Genomic DNA, 14,472 nt, shown 5'->3' on the forward strand with positions numbered 1-14,472 from the left:
CAAAAATCAGAGAAGAACTTGAATAACTTGTTTTTTGTCCTAATCCATCTCACCAAAGGGGCTGCATTTTTCAAATTCAACAGAGCTGACATTCAGAGATAAGTTATATATCATGTGACATTTTAAGCCAATTATCTTCCAATACCTGTGTAAAAACTAAATAACCTCCACTCTCTTTTATACTCTGATAAAGGCTAATAGGCTGAAACATTAGCTTGTGGTGGATTAAATAAATTGCTTAAATTGATATGATTATTTAATATTAATTAATATTATTGAGCTATCTATCTATCTATCTATCTATCTATCTATCTATCTATCTATCTATCCAAGTTTTTTGTGTGTGCTACCTATCTACTTCTGGATATCCAAAATTTAAACCTCAGGGTGAAGCTAGTAGAAAAGTCAGATGATCAACAATGTTACTGGAATGCATCCTTTATAAAAGTGAATATTTGGTTGGTCAGTCAACACTGCGTGTGTTTACAATGACACCATGCAAACTGGCATATTGGCTCAGTGGTCAGCCACCCGGCTTGTAAACTGTAAGATCAAAACTGAGCTGACTAGAATCTGTACACAATGCATGAAACATTATAGCAACATAATATGTTTATGCACTTGTATGCTGCAGAACAAAGAATACTGTGTTAACACTTAAAGCTAACATTTAACCACACACGCACACAGTTTTATACTCTTGCACATGGTTTTTCTCCACTTGTTCCTACTTTGTGCTGTGACAGTGAGATGCAGTGAGCAGTTGCCTGGGAAACAGATGCAGTATTATTCCTCTGCTGTCTTGTTTCTTAACATCTCGAGGGCAGGGCTAGAAAAAGTGTTTTTACTTTTTGTTCTTGTGTTAAAGGATGGAGGAGCAGCACTTGGGGAACATTTAGAAGTTCTCATCATATAAGTCAGTGAGACTTCAAATGCAACATCATTCATGTTGTAATGTGTCAGAGGCCGCAGAGGAGAGTTAAATAAACAAATCAGCATTTGGAGTCTTAATAAGCCCTGACTGAGGTGATACACATTGTTTGCCCTTTGCACTGAAGCAATAAAACACTGATTTGTAAAGTAATGATCTCAGTGCTGCTGCCAGAATGGACAACAGAATCTTGGCAGGATAGAAACACAGCCTGTAGCACTCAGTTCTACCTAAAATAGCCCTTTGCAGCACAAAAGCTCAGCCAGGCTTGACCGTGCATGGGGCGGGAGTGGTGCCTCCTACTCTGACCGAGAACCAAAAATCAGCCCAACAATGCATTCCTGACAAGAGACTTAATTAACCCACAAATATGGCACCTCCTCCATGGAAAAAAGTCAAAGTGGCACCCGCCTCCTTACAACACTGTTATTACAGCCCCTGGAAGCATGAGGGGAGTTTCAGATGTGACAAACATTAGGTTCCGCCCCTGCATTTACAGGCAGGAAGCAGGAGCAAACCCGCCCATGACCACTGAGGTCTGAGGCTGTCACTAAACGGAATTAAAAAAAACATGGAGTGCTCAAAAGAAGGCGCTTTGTGCATCTCTCACCGGCCTTCACTGTCAATATTGCGAGGGTGGGTGAATAATCAGGAGGAGCGTTTCAGACACAAAAGATTTCATAACCCCGACACGAGCTTCTGATGTGGAGTGGAGGGGGGCAAATGTATTTCAGAATGTTTTCACAGTGCTGAAAGAGATGTTGGTGCACGTGGAGCATTCCTGATGGTCTTACCTCACACTCACAACACACACACAAAGTTTCATGCACTTGTGCAAAAGTATCCTGGGGGTGGGCCCATACTATAATAACATTGCTCTTCTATTTTCTCCTTGGCTGCACATGGATTGCAATCATGTAATAACTGTGGCTTTCTCAGCAGCCTGTAGTGGTCTTTGCAAGAGGCTTTTATTAGGGAACCAAGCTGTAGCACTTCTTTTTAAGATTTTAATAGTTAAATTCAATATGAAATCTGCACTGACACTAAAGAAACACTTCTTAATACCATAGTGTGGGAAACATGATTTGAGTCTTGTTTTCATTTACAGATTATAATACACTAAATTGCCTTATGGATCAGTTTCCAAAGGAACTTTAATGTCCAAAATACTGTACAGTATTGTGCAAAGTCTTGTCATTCTTTTGGATTTCGCTTCCAAGAAGCCAGACTTTCTTGCAATATCTTAAGGTGGTCTTGAGCAATAGTTTTCCAGCCTTTCTGAACGTCTTTCAAAGTTTTTATTTTTATTTTGCTACACTAATTTCACGAATTTTCAGTCCAGTTCTTGTACATCACTCAACACTGACCTATGAATTACAGAAGCATAAAAAACGACACCTAACTCAAGGGATGGACCAGTGTTGTGTCGACACAGAACAGACAACTTAGCAAAGAATCAATTCTAAATGTTGTCGTCAGGCACTTTGTTAGTGGCAGCCTGTCGCAAAGGCAGATCATTTCTTCCCATTTCCTTAGTTGCACAGATAACACAGTTTGACAGACATCAAAGACCAAATCACCTTTCTACCAACATGTTGATTCTCAAAGAGATATTGCCTCTAAACATGGCAAATTTCAGCCTGGTGCACAGTGTGTCCTGAAAATCTGAAGAAACAAAACAAGTGGAGGACAAAAGAACAAAAGAGCTTTGGGGTGTCCTTCAAGGAGCCTGAAGACTACTTAAGGAAATGACAAGAAAGCTTGTCTACGAGGGTTCAGGCTGTGCTGAAGAATAAAGGTGCTCATAACATATATTGACTTTCAAGCTGGTTAGAATTGTACAAACTCTGTTTTTGCCTTATCGACTATATCTTTGTTTATGTTTGCAAATGTCAATACATCACTGCACCCATTTCCCGTTTTCTTGACTATACATAAAGTATAACTTTCCCACTGTGCTGTATATACAGTGTAATCAACATTTAAAGTTGAGACAGCTCCCATACTTGCAAGTATTGCAGCATGACACAGGCCACTCTTGGCTCATCCACAGAGGCAGTGGGCCCTAACAGACTTCTCATGTCTTGAATTTGCACTTGTCAACAAAGATTCTGTGTGGAATGAAGGACTGATCCTATACAGGAGTAGCTTGATAGAATGCCGCATCGTCATCTCCACAGTCGAGTAATTGGATATAAATTCTTTCCGCTACAATCCAGCAAAGATGTTTCAGAAGAAAAAAGATAAAGCGGTCGAGCCGGGGTTGTGTAGCGCTTTGAGTAAATGAAAAATAATTTTTAAAAAATGTAACTGGCTACTGTGGATTTATCTAAAGGTCCAGAAGGTGTCTCTTATGTGTGCCCTCGGTTTCTTTTCCGGCAAGTGTGAAAAATCCTGTTACACAGAGCCGAAATAATGACAACTGGTGTCTTGTGTGAGATAAAGACTTGCACAATGTACCGATACTGTGAATTACATAAACATGAAACAGTTTTTTTTGCCTTCGCCAACCTGGTGAGTTATCAGCAAGGCACTCCCTTTCATACTCTTTAACCTTTCTCTCTGCTCTGTGAAGCACTATACATCACACAACTGCACAAAAGGAAAATATCAACAAAGCCTAATTCCATTAAGTGTGTAAATGCTAATTGTTTTTCATCGTGCATACCTCAATTTCTCCTTCAAACATGGAGGAATCCAGCAGGGTCACTTTGAAGGGGGACTTTTTAATCCGTTTGGAGCCTTTCTGGGGGGATTTGAGGTTCTTGTTCGGGGAAGTCTTCTCAGACATGTCATCTGTGTCTTTGTCCAGATGTCTGGAGTTCTGCTCCTTTACACATAAAAACAGTTGAGACACATATAGATTAATCTGTTACTTCTGATCGTAGAGTGAATGTTTTAAACTGTTAAAAGACTTTCACTACTGTCACAAACAGACCTGTAAGTGACGAGACGACCGAGCTGAGCGATGCAGAAGTATGGCGAGCCATTTTAACATTTAAATGCCAGACTGGATATGTGTTGCAGATATCTGTAATTCAGTTTCGACAAGTCAAAAAGAACATTTCAGACATCTACAACTACATTCTTGCTAGGACGAATGTCACTTTTGTCATTCATGTGTATGGGGTTTGTCAGTACTGGTATCTAAAATTCAGTTGTGGATATGTGAATTACGGCTATGTGTAACTGAATTACGACTAGTATTAATTCCAGTTCAAGATATCTTTAATTAACATCAATTAAAGATATCTACATGTCACTTTTCAGATATCTTAAATTAAGTTTTTACTAGTTAAAATGACTGAATTGTAGACATCTGTAATGACAAATCCCATACACATGAATGGAAAAAGTGACGTCATTTGTCCAAGCAAGAATGTAGTTGTGGATATCTGTAATTCAGTTGTGCCTTGGCACATATATTTCGTTTCAACTAGTCAATATCTTGAATGAAAAATCCAACTATTCAAAATGTAATTACGACTAGTCATAAAGAGGTTGTTGATATCTACAATGTTAATTCTGGATAGTCAAACTTGGCTTTTAAATGTTAAAATGGCTTGCCATACAAAAGTCTAGTTTCCTACCTACCCGGACTTAGCTTAATTCCCTGCATGTTTTACCTTCAATGAAACTTTTTATTATGAATTCAAATTAATTGGAATCAATGTCTACATGGCTATTTTTGTGAGGACATTACAATATAGTATGTATATGAGGTAGTTAAAACGTGCAGCACCCATCTTGGTGTATGATGCTCTTGAAAAACAGAACTTTTAGGTTAAAGCTTTAGTATGTAACATTTCGGGCAATCTACAAGCAGAAATGCAATATATTGTATTCATAAAAGTTTGTCATTGTATTTTCTAAGTCATACAACAAGTCTCGCTCCTCGACCATTTAATTGCCCTTTCACTACTGTAGACAAAATCATGTGCATCTCGAGTGAAATGTTGCCTGAAATTGCTTAAAATACAATATTTACTGAATAAAAGTTCAATTTGCATTTCTGGTTAACACAAGTACTTGGAAGACTGTGGCTTCAACAGTTATGTACCAACAAAATTAGCTCCAGGCTAACCTGTTTGGCCATCTTGCTGTCAGAGGCAGAGTCCTGCATGTCTGCTGCTGCCCCCTGCTGTAAGGGAGGACTCCTTGCTTGCTGTTATTGCCTCGGCCTCTGGGCCTGCCTCTGTTGTTTCAGCGAGGTAACCAACCTGAGAAGAGGTAGAAGTATAGCAGATAAATGAATATGTCAGCTGGTAGAGCCACACAAACTGCCCTGTCAAAAGGAATGCTTTCATGCTTTCTCTCTGAGTCAGAGGAGCAATTTGAGGTAAAATAGTCAGGAAAAAAGCCAAACAGAAATGCTTTCATGCCAAACTATACTGGCACAAGTACGGGAATCCCAAATGCAACACAATTTCTGAAAGCTTCACTCTCTTGATACTAAACCATTTCTACAGACAGAGTTTACCTTGCCATCAAGGACATTTGCTGTAATTTTAAAATCTCTCTGAGCCAGTTAATAATCATTAATTTAATCAAGGCAAGCTCCGATACAGGCATAATGAGTGCCTACAGTCAGCACTCATGGAGCATTCCTTTTCTCACAAAGAAGTTAAATAAAACTGATATCACACATCTAAGCAGATGCATGTTAATGCTTCAGTGTATAATGCCAAGTGGGACGAATCTCCAAAATGAAGAACATATGTTGTGAAAATAAAGCAATGTAACAAAGGCATATTCTACAGAGCAGGCATTTTGAGTTATGAAGGATTTAAAATGTGTTGTCCGTGTTATTTTGTGTTCAGGTATCTATTTTCCTGGAAATAAGTTGGATCTTGTCTTCAGATGCAGTTTTAAGGTGTCGGTGGATAGACTATTAGGCACGAGTGAAAGTAGAAAGAAGCCAGTTTTGTCAGTTTAGAGAGGTGTGCACCATAGACACGTCAAAACAAAGCTTCTGTGGAGATACCAGGGATTGTGACACTCCTATGTTTTGGAGATGTGGACAAAACTCTATTTTGTGTTTTTTTGGAGACTCAACTCCATAAATTCTGCTTATTATGCACAAGTCGGCTAAGAGTCTGCTGTAATTATATAGCTACGGTCACTTTAAACACCTCAAACATCTTAAACCCTGGAAACCATCAAGCTGAAAGAAATGTATCAAGTAATATTAGCCATATATAGTGCATGCCTTTAACTCACACTGATGTGGCTTCCCACACTTTCTGAAAACCCTGATAACTGCTTTACCTGAGATGACATAAACATAGGGTTAAGAAGAAATTAGCTTTATTAAAGCCTGCTGCAAACATAAACTTCATATAACTGAATGGTCAAACCTTCCATCAAGTCACTCAAGTCACGTGGCGTTGGCATTTTAGGAGCCAGAAATTAGCATATTTGGACAAAAGGGTTGAGCTACAGAGTTAAACTTAAGAGCTGATTGAACAAAACTGTGTTTCTTTAAGTACTATTTTCACGTGTGAGTTTTGAAACCAAGCAAACATTGTCATCGACACGTGTCTCTTTCTGTGCTCCTGTGACAGCTTAATACAGATAAATTATAGTTGTATATACAGTATGTTTTTCATGATCTGTTGTGGATTCATTTTATAACTACAAAGCAGATTTCCCAAAGTGAAAGAAGATGCTTATGACCCTGGAACATGACATTTTTTAACCTTTTTGTGAACATATGCTCAATGTGGCATACAGGAAAAATGCCTGTGTGTTACAGCAGTCCCTAAAGACTCCAGGACCTTGTGCATTATCAAGCCACAACCTGACCTGGGTGGTTTTCTGCTACACAAGTAGCAAATCCCATCAGCATAATGCACCATGGGATTGTGGGAGATCTCAACTGATGACCACGGCAATAACACAACTGGTGAATGCTGGTTCAGAGGTGAGACAACCCCCCTCCCTCCCAGCACGAGAAGGTCTTGACATACTGCTCACGACTAAAGGAGCGTGAACACCTCCTCCTTCTCCCCCACCTCCCCTGCAGTGTTAACCGTCCCATTACATAGAATCACAGGAATTTGACAGAAATGAAATTCCATCCGTGGGGACAAAAGTAAAGCGTAGATTGGTATGTTCGCTCAGGGACTCATTTCCCGCTTGCTGTCTAATCCAGCTGGGCACTCGGCTATGTTGCTAAATCTATTCTCTGTCACTGTTTGAACTGTGGATATGACTGGCCAGTATAACTTGCTGATTGGAGAGGAAAGATAGTGTGTTCTGAAAGAGAAGGAAGCTCAGAATCAGCACCAAAATGCCTTTCTCTGATTGCATGTGCTTTCCTCTGTGATTCACCAATGGTGGAATTGTTATTTCCTATGTGTGTATCTTACAGTTGCATTTGTCCAGTAGAAACAGAAGCTAACATCCACATTTACCTCCATCTGGGCTTCAGGACACGCTGAATTCTCCTACAGCCATGTGAGTGTGTCAGTTGTGCTCTTAGCAACAAATTAGCTGTAAAGAGCTCCAGTCTCAACATTTCTGTTTCCCCGCTGTAGACACTTTTCACTTCTTTTCGGAACACTTTAACGAGCACACAGCCAACCATGACACATTTTATAGCGACAAGTGAATCAATACACACTATTGCTTTGAAGTGGTCAAAGGCCGAAAACAAACAAGCAAAAAAAAAAAAAACCTCTAGGTCGTGTTCACACACAAACATACCCACAGGCACACATGATAAAGAATATAAATCACATAACATAGAGTTAGACTGTAGTGAATGGGTGTCCCTTATTGAGACATCTTCTCATGAAATCAGATTAATTGGCAAATTAGCACAGATTGATGTCATAGAGTGAGGCGGTGGAGTCCTGAAAATACATTAATTTCCTGTAGCAGACCATTACCCACAATTGCCCCTATCAGCCACCTGACACAGACCTCTGCAGAGGAGAAGAAAGAATCTTAAAGAGGAAAATGCAGTGCATGTTTCCTTTGTTGTACACTGCGTGCAGTTCAGTGACAGGGTCTGCCTTTGATATCTTCCATCTCAGTAATAATAATTCATCAGAGAAAACAGCATGTTGCTTCCTCGGAGGGTTATGGAAGCTACTCTCCCCTAACTAGCGCAGTCTTTTCCTTTGTTTCTTCTGCCTCTTTCTCTGTCTCTTCATTCTCATCAGAGGTAAGCTTTAATCTCAGCCAGGCAAGAGCAGGGAGAATAAGAGAGAGAGCCTGCATGTATGTGGAAGAGAACTGGCTCAGCTCCGGGATGCAGTTGCCATGGTAACAGCATCGAGTTCTCTTTCTCTCCCACCCGTCCATCTCCCTCTCTCCCTCTCTCCCTCTCTCCCTCTCTCAGAGAGCCAGAGAAACAGAAGGACCGACCGAACAAGGAGAGAAGATGAGAGGGAAAAAGATGAGGTGGTCTGAAAGATGGGGGGGGGCAAGGATAAATGGAAAAGATAAGAAGTGACAAGAGGGAGGATGTAAGCTCATGTGGCATCTCAACTCAAAGGAAATGTCACACAGCCATCCCTTTGGTTAGCGGCAGCAGAGCTGAAAACAAGGACAGTTGGCGAGATCGAGACAGAGATTCAGATACAGGCCGCTGCAGTTAGCCTCCCCTCAGTATCGGCTCACACTCACAACCTGCCGTCATCTGAACACTGACAGTGTCACTATCTGGCAAGCACACAACCCTAATCTCATTGTGCAATCCACAGCTCCATGATTTTGTCCATTATCATGCACTGAGTATGCCACGTAATAAAGTACACATAAAGAGCACTGCACTGGAAAATACAGTTTCCAAATAATGGAATAATTTGCAGACTGTACATAATGTGATAAACACAGTGAGCGGTAAACACAAAACAGTATTTCTGTTGGATGATGAAAACAATTTATAATATATGAAGTAACTCGTGACAAAGCAGTATCGTGGATAGATTAATATATGAAAGTAAAGCACTAAAATAAAATGCCAAGCAGTAATAGCTTTATATCATAAACAGAAAATGATTTCAGACACAGACGTAATTTTCCATGTTAAATCACCTCACATCACGTCTAAAACACCAACAACTGAATCAAATGGTGCTGTGCTTTTTTTCATGAGACAGGAAAGGTCTCTGACATAAAAACCAAGAGTCAATGAAAAATAGCCAAAACTCCCTAGAAGCATTGTGGCTCTACCATCAGATCTACCATCCACCTTTCATACATTGTGTCCTGTTTCAGATTCTTTGTCAATGTGAGTAATCGATCACTTGTTCCTATGAACAAAGCGTTTAGATTGTGCCACAGCATCAATTAATGTATCTCACTGGCTTTCTGCCAAACTGCATCAGAGGCCAAAACTTTTCTAAAAATTTAGTGACGAAACTGACAATACTGTGCTTTAAGCTAAATGCTAATATTCGCATGCTAACACTAGCTATAATGTTGAGCTTTTTCGCTATCTTGGTTTATTATTTCATAACCTCTGTTCCAAATCTCAAGCCCTTCTATCCACTGGTTTTGAAAATATTTCACATGAAACAAATGTCGGCCTCACGGTGGCGCGAGAGTTACGTCAGAGTAACGAGAGTTAAGTCAGGGGAAATTAAATTTGGCAGGAAAAACATGCAACTCAATTCACAACTACAGTATTTCCTCAGAAAAAAACTGGATAAAAACTGCACTCTGTATGTTCCTATCATTTCAAAACTCAGTGTTGGCCAAAGATGTCTGTAATTCCTCCACTAGAATGTGTTCAGCCAAGCTAGCTTCATTTATCAATTATCCTGGCACACACTGCAGTATTTCTCTGAAATCAACTGCAAAAGTCACGTTTTTTTCACTGTATAATTAAGGCAAGGCATGGCAGGTATTACAAATGCATCATGTAGTCTTTATGGGCACCGTTCCAGATTTTTTATTGAGACACTAACATCAAGTATCATTAAAAGAAAATTTAAAAAAAGATTTGAGAAAAACTTGACGAGTCAATAAAGGCCTCAGCCTGGTTTCTACAGTGATATCAGCCTCACATCTCTGACAACACTGTAAGGTCACTGGACATCTGCTACCATACTGGGCAGTATCCCATCATGTTGTCAACAACTATGTCGCTTCTTGCTGGAAGGCAGCAGAGCTTCTGTCTGGCATGTCGCAACCCAACATATCCAAAGCCTGTCAGTGAGAGTTCACTCAGAGAAAAGGATAGGAGGCTCAAGGACACCTCTCATTCACCGACATCCCACATAAACACACGAGCTGTCACTGACACTGACACTGATGGTAACACCGATGAGAGCAACTCAGGCATTACCCAGAGCTTTTTTTTTCTACAAAGCACCGTGTTTACAGAGATGAAGTGTGTTTTTCCAATATCATGGTGTTCTTTTCTTAAGAGAGCAATGCACCTCTTGTAGCTGAAGTGCTCTGTTAATGCTCTCAGTTTCCAGGGTCATCCTCCATCAGAATATAAGGCCTGGAAAAGATAGCAGAGCACCTGCAAGTATGCAGTATGTATGGCCCTTACATGCAAAAAGGGCCACCTTTACTCAGCATAATGCACCTGTTGCATGCATGCATGTCCTCGTCTCAGCAGACCAAACATCAACATCGAGATATCAGCTTAATATTGTCTGATTAAGTTGCAGATATTACAGTCAAGACCAGTAACAAACTATAAATAGCAGTGTTTAGGTAGAGTGTATCTAATGGAAGCAGACCGTTCCCATGTTGTATGGAAACTCCGGGCACACGCACAGGGACAGACGCCTCTCCAGATGCCAGACGCCACCCACCACAAGGACAACAAATGCAAAGATTTTATTCCTCACACCTTTTCTGTCGTCCCCCACTCACACAGATGATGCTGTGGTAAACAAACAAAGGCAGCAGAGCAACATTGCAGCAGTTTTCCCAGTAATGCAAACAAGAGTTTCGAGCAGGAAAATGAGGACATGGGTGTGGGAACGCGCGTGAGGTTGAAGAGGCATCATCATGAACCTCGGGGGCAGGGAGAAACATGGTGGCAAGACGAAGCTTGTTGGCCTGTCAGTGCACTGTCAAAGCTGTGCTAAATTCTCAAAGCCACAACTATGACTGAGCCATGCCTTTTGTCTTTTGTTGTCAAAATCCCTTCCAAAACAAGTGTTAAAATCATTTTCGTTTCCTCCCAACATTAACTTTGTGTCTGACTAAGCATCACTTAATGATGAGAGCTAAAACCCTTTTCACTACACAGAAAAGAATCCGTAGATATTTCCCACAGATAATGAACAGTGCAGTTTTCCCCACCTTTATCTGGTCAGATAAATTCAGTATGAATAGCACGTGAACTCATTTGGAGTCGTAAAAGTAACGTGAGCATGTGTTGCTCCAGTTTTATCAGTTCCTTCCAAAAAGTGCTGCCACATTCTCAACGGCAAGGGTGTAATTGTCTCGGCAAGAAGCCTCCACTGTGTTCCACTTAATGAGAGACTGTCACAGTGGTCGCACTTCCCAAACCAGATTGTGCAACACTGTAATCTCTGAGCGTCAAAATTATTTCCTGTAGCTCAGGCCACAATTACAGCTGTTTTTGGCTGTTGATGAAGTGCTGCTGCCTAAACACAACAAGCCGGTTTGTGCAGTTTGAATAGTGTTGTTTTCATGATGAAACTGTATTTGCCAGCATTTCCACTGTTTATTGCTGCAGGGTTGAAGTCAATGTGATTGCAAAGATAAGCATGGCTGGTAATAAGTGACTGTCAGCAGGCTGCTTGATGAAGCGATGTTTATGAATAAATACTGGTCAAAATATCCCTGTGACCTACAACACACCACATTTCCAACAAAAAGTTGTTTGTTCTCGTTTCAGTTAAAGATGAGCACATCTGCACCTCAGTTCAAGTCATAAATCCATATCTCCAAACAATTTCAAACAGGATGACCCAAACTGCTTGAGGTTTTGCTTCAGCACAGCACATGCATCCTCATTTGTCCTTTCCCTCACCCACACCCATGCTCTCTCACAACACGCTCATTTTCCTTTTGATTTAATTTCCTGCACTACTTCTTATTACAATTATTTTTCTTTTAGTTCTCATGCACAAAAGGCACATTTGTCGCATGGCATTTTTTTATCAGCATTTCGACAAGCCTGCAGTCTTTCTTGTCTCACCTGCGCTGCTGTGCACTGCTTACGGAACCTCATTCTTATGGAAGTAGAGTGAAAATCAACTGCACGAGCATCTGCTTAACATAAGCAAACGTTTCACTCACTTTCAGAGATGCACCTTGATGCCCTCACAGTTTCACATGTTGGACTCATCTGATAAATGTCAGACTTGATTTATTTTCAAAATGTAGAATCCACTGTTTTCTTTCCCATGACACGTTCTTATGTCTTGGGCCAACTGGCTTTCTTTGAGAATCCATCCGAACAATATTGCATTCCCTGAAATATTTCTTTTGGACTTAATGAAAATGAAAATAAAAATTTGATTGCAAAAAAAAAAGTAGAATCCAAGCAGGCATTTTAATCTGGGATCTTGCACTCATTTTGTCCGAACAGCAAACCTCTATGAATGGATTTTTGGCAGCTAGGAAGCAGGATGCCAAACTGCTAATAAAATATGTCCTTTCATACTGTCAGGTCTGTTTATACCTAATCCTTCAAAGTAGAAACTTTCCAAACAATGCGGGAAACCATCTGTGATGTAACTGGATGATGACTGGTCCAGACAACTAATGTACGATGCCTGGTTGAATACACAAAAGCAACACAAGGTACCCACTATTTCTAGAAAAAGACATCCTTGCAAACACTGGTGAAATGTTGTACATGTGAACAACTGTTCTTGATGTTAGCCTCAAAAAACCTGACCAGAAGGATTCACTGACTCTGAAGCTCTTTTTATCAAGCCTGTGTGCTACAGCAGAGTAACTTCATTTTGACTCGTTTACCACCCAGCAGCTGTCTGCAGCCCCAGTCCACATAATCCTCAGAGAAGCACTAAAACCATTTGGTTCGAATGTGCAAAGCATTTGGTAGCTGATGGTTCCCACATCCAGCAAACATGTGGTATATAAGCATTCATTTGAAGCTGTTGTGTAGCCATTAATTCAAATTCAAGTCAAATATTATCTTTCTTATTTATTCTCTGTCAACTCAAGCAAAAAAAACATCTGGTACTTCACACGCTAACTGAACCACCTTGCTTCCCTACACGAGTGACAAAGAGTTTCTGGAGAATGTGCAGATAGCACGACATTAGCATACACACCCACTCACTGTTAATGCTCAGATAAATTAACTGCTGTAATCGCACTCTATCATTTTATGGACTCCTTATTTTGTAAACTCCACAAGGACAGAGGGTTGCTATGGAGATTTGCATTCTCACGTGCAGCCCTCCAGAATATGTCTTGAAAATGTGAGTGCTGCATTGCATATAAGAAAATGGCTTTATGTCTTTGTCTGCCTGCATTTTGATGCAGTGAAGTTTGTTAAGTTTATCCTAACTGTTTTTTCTGAAGCTATCTCCTTGCTTTAGCTGGATATGAAAACGTTTTAGAGCTGGTGAGGTTGAACCGAAACAGTGAGCTTAAAGGTGCTAAAACAGAGTCACAAAGCCATCTTGAAGAAGCTCGAAAAAGCTAATGATTAGTGGAGATTTGTTTCAATAACTATCTTTTAACAAATTAAGTCTAGAACATGACATGCAGGATTTGTCCAAAAACAACTAAAGGCATTTGTCTCACCTCTATCTGTTCTTATTCAAATTTGGGAAAACTGTAGGTATAATCCACCGATTAGAATTATGTATTTTTAACTCAGTCATTGGTAACAAATTAGACACAACAGTTCCTTCTACAGAGGACATGTTAACAGTAAGATAAATAGTGGAGTCTGTTGTGAAATCCATCCCATCCCACCAGAAAGTTGCAAGTCTTGCCTCATGATCCTGTTGTAAGCACCAACACAATCCCTTCTTTGTTTCCCAGTGTTAGCTCGGCTGGCGCAAGCCTCAGATTAGTTTACTTTTCTTTAGAAGAAAACTGATCTGAAGACAGGGTTTCTTTAAAATACACTTTGCTGAAAATGAGAGTCCTATTTTTGTCAATTACCAGTGACAAGGAGTGCACTTCAGCATGGGCAGCTTCTAGGGAAAAAAGTGCTCGCTTTCATCTTCTCTGAGGCTTTAGTCATGCATATTTCATGTGTCAAGATCAATCTATGCCTCTACTGCTCAGGTCAAAAATCTAACTTTTATTTAGGGAAGATTTGAGTGTTGCCCCCACACACACCACGTACACACACACACCCACACACACACAACCACACACACACAAAAGTGATAATGAAACCTTGTGTCAACCCTGATATGTGTAGTGTTATGCTAATGGCTCTACAGCATTTTGCAAGAGCATGCCCTTGAAACAGAGTTCATCAGAGAGAACAGTCCTCTGTGGGAACTAATCCAGAGAGAACAACACACCCCTCAGTTATCTACTGTAGGAAGGACACAACAAACCAGGCTGCCATTTATACACATAGCACCTCGAAGGTGGATTTT

General features: G+C 40.3%; 1 protein-coding gene across 9 annotated transcripts in view; it reads right to left on the bottom strand.

Annotated features, from left to right (window-relative positions):
• LOC140303899 (band 4.1-like protein 1) overlaps positions 1-14,472 on the bottom strand; it is a 92,911-nt gene that overhangs the window by 43,765 nt on the left and 34,674 nt on the right. For all 9 annotated transcript variants that reach the window (XM_072382872.1, XM_072382874.1, XM_072382871.1 and 6 more), the window contains exons 2-3: positions 5,016-5,151; positions 3,600-3,761 (exon numbers count right to left, since the gene is read on the bottom strand). In XM_072382872.1, coding sequence (XP_072238973.1) covers positions 3,600-3,761; positions 5,016-5,054 — 201 coding nt within the window. In that variant the 5' untranslated portion in view covers positions 5,055-5,151. The remainder of the gene's footprint in view (positions 1-3,599; positions 3,762-5,015; positions 5,152-14,472) is intronic.

Source organism: Leuresthes tenuis, unplaced genomic scaffold (genome assembly GCF_036924035.1).
Source record: "Leuresthes tenuis unplaced genomic scaffold, fLeuTen1.0.hap1 SCAF_3, whole genome shotgun sequence".
NCBI classification, from domain to species: Eukaryota; Metazoa; Chordata; class Actinopteri; order Atheriniformes; family Atherinopsidae; genus Leuresthes; species Leuresthes tenuis.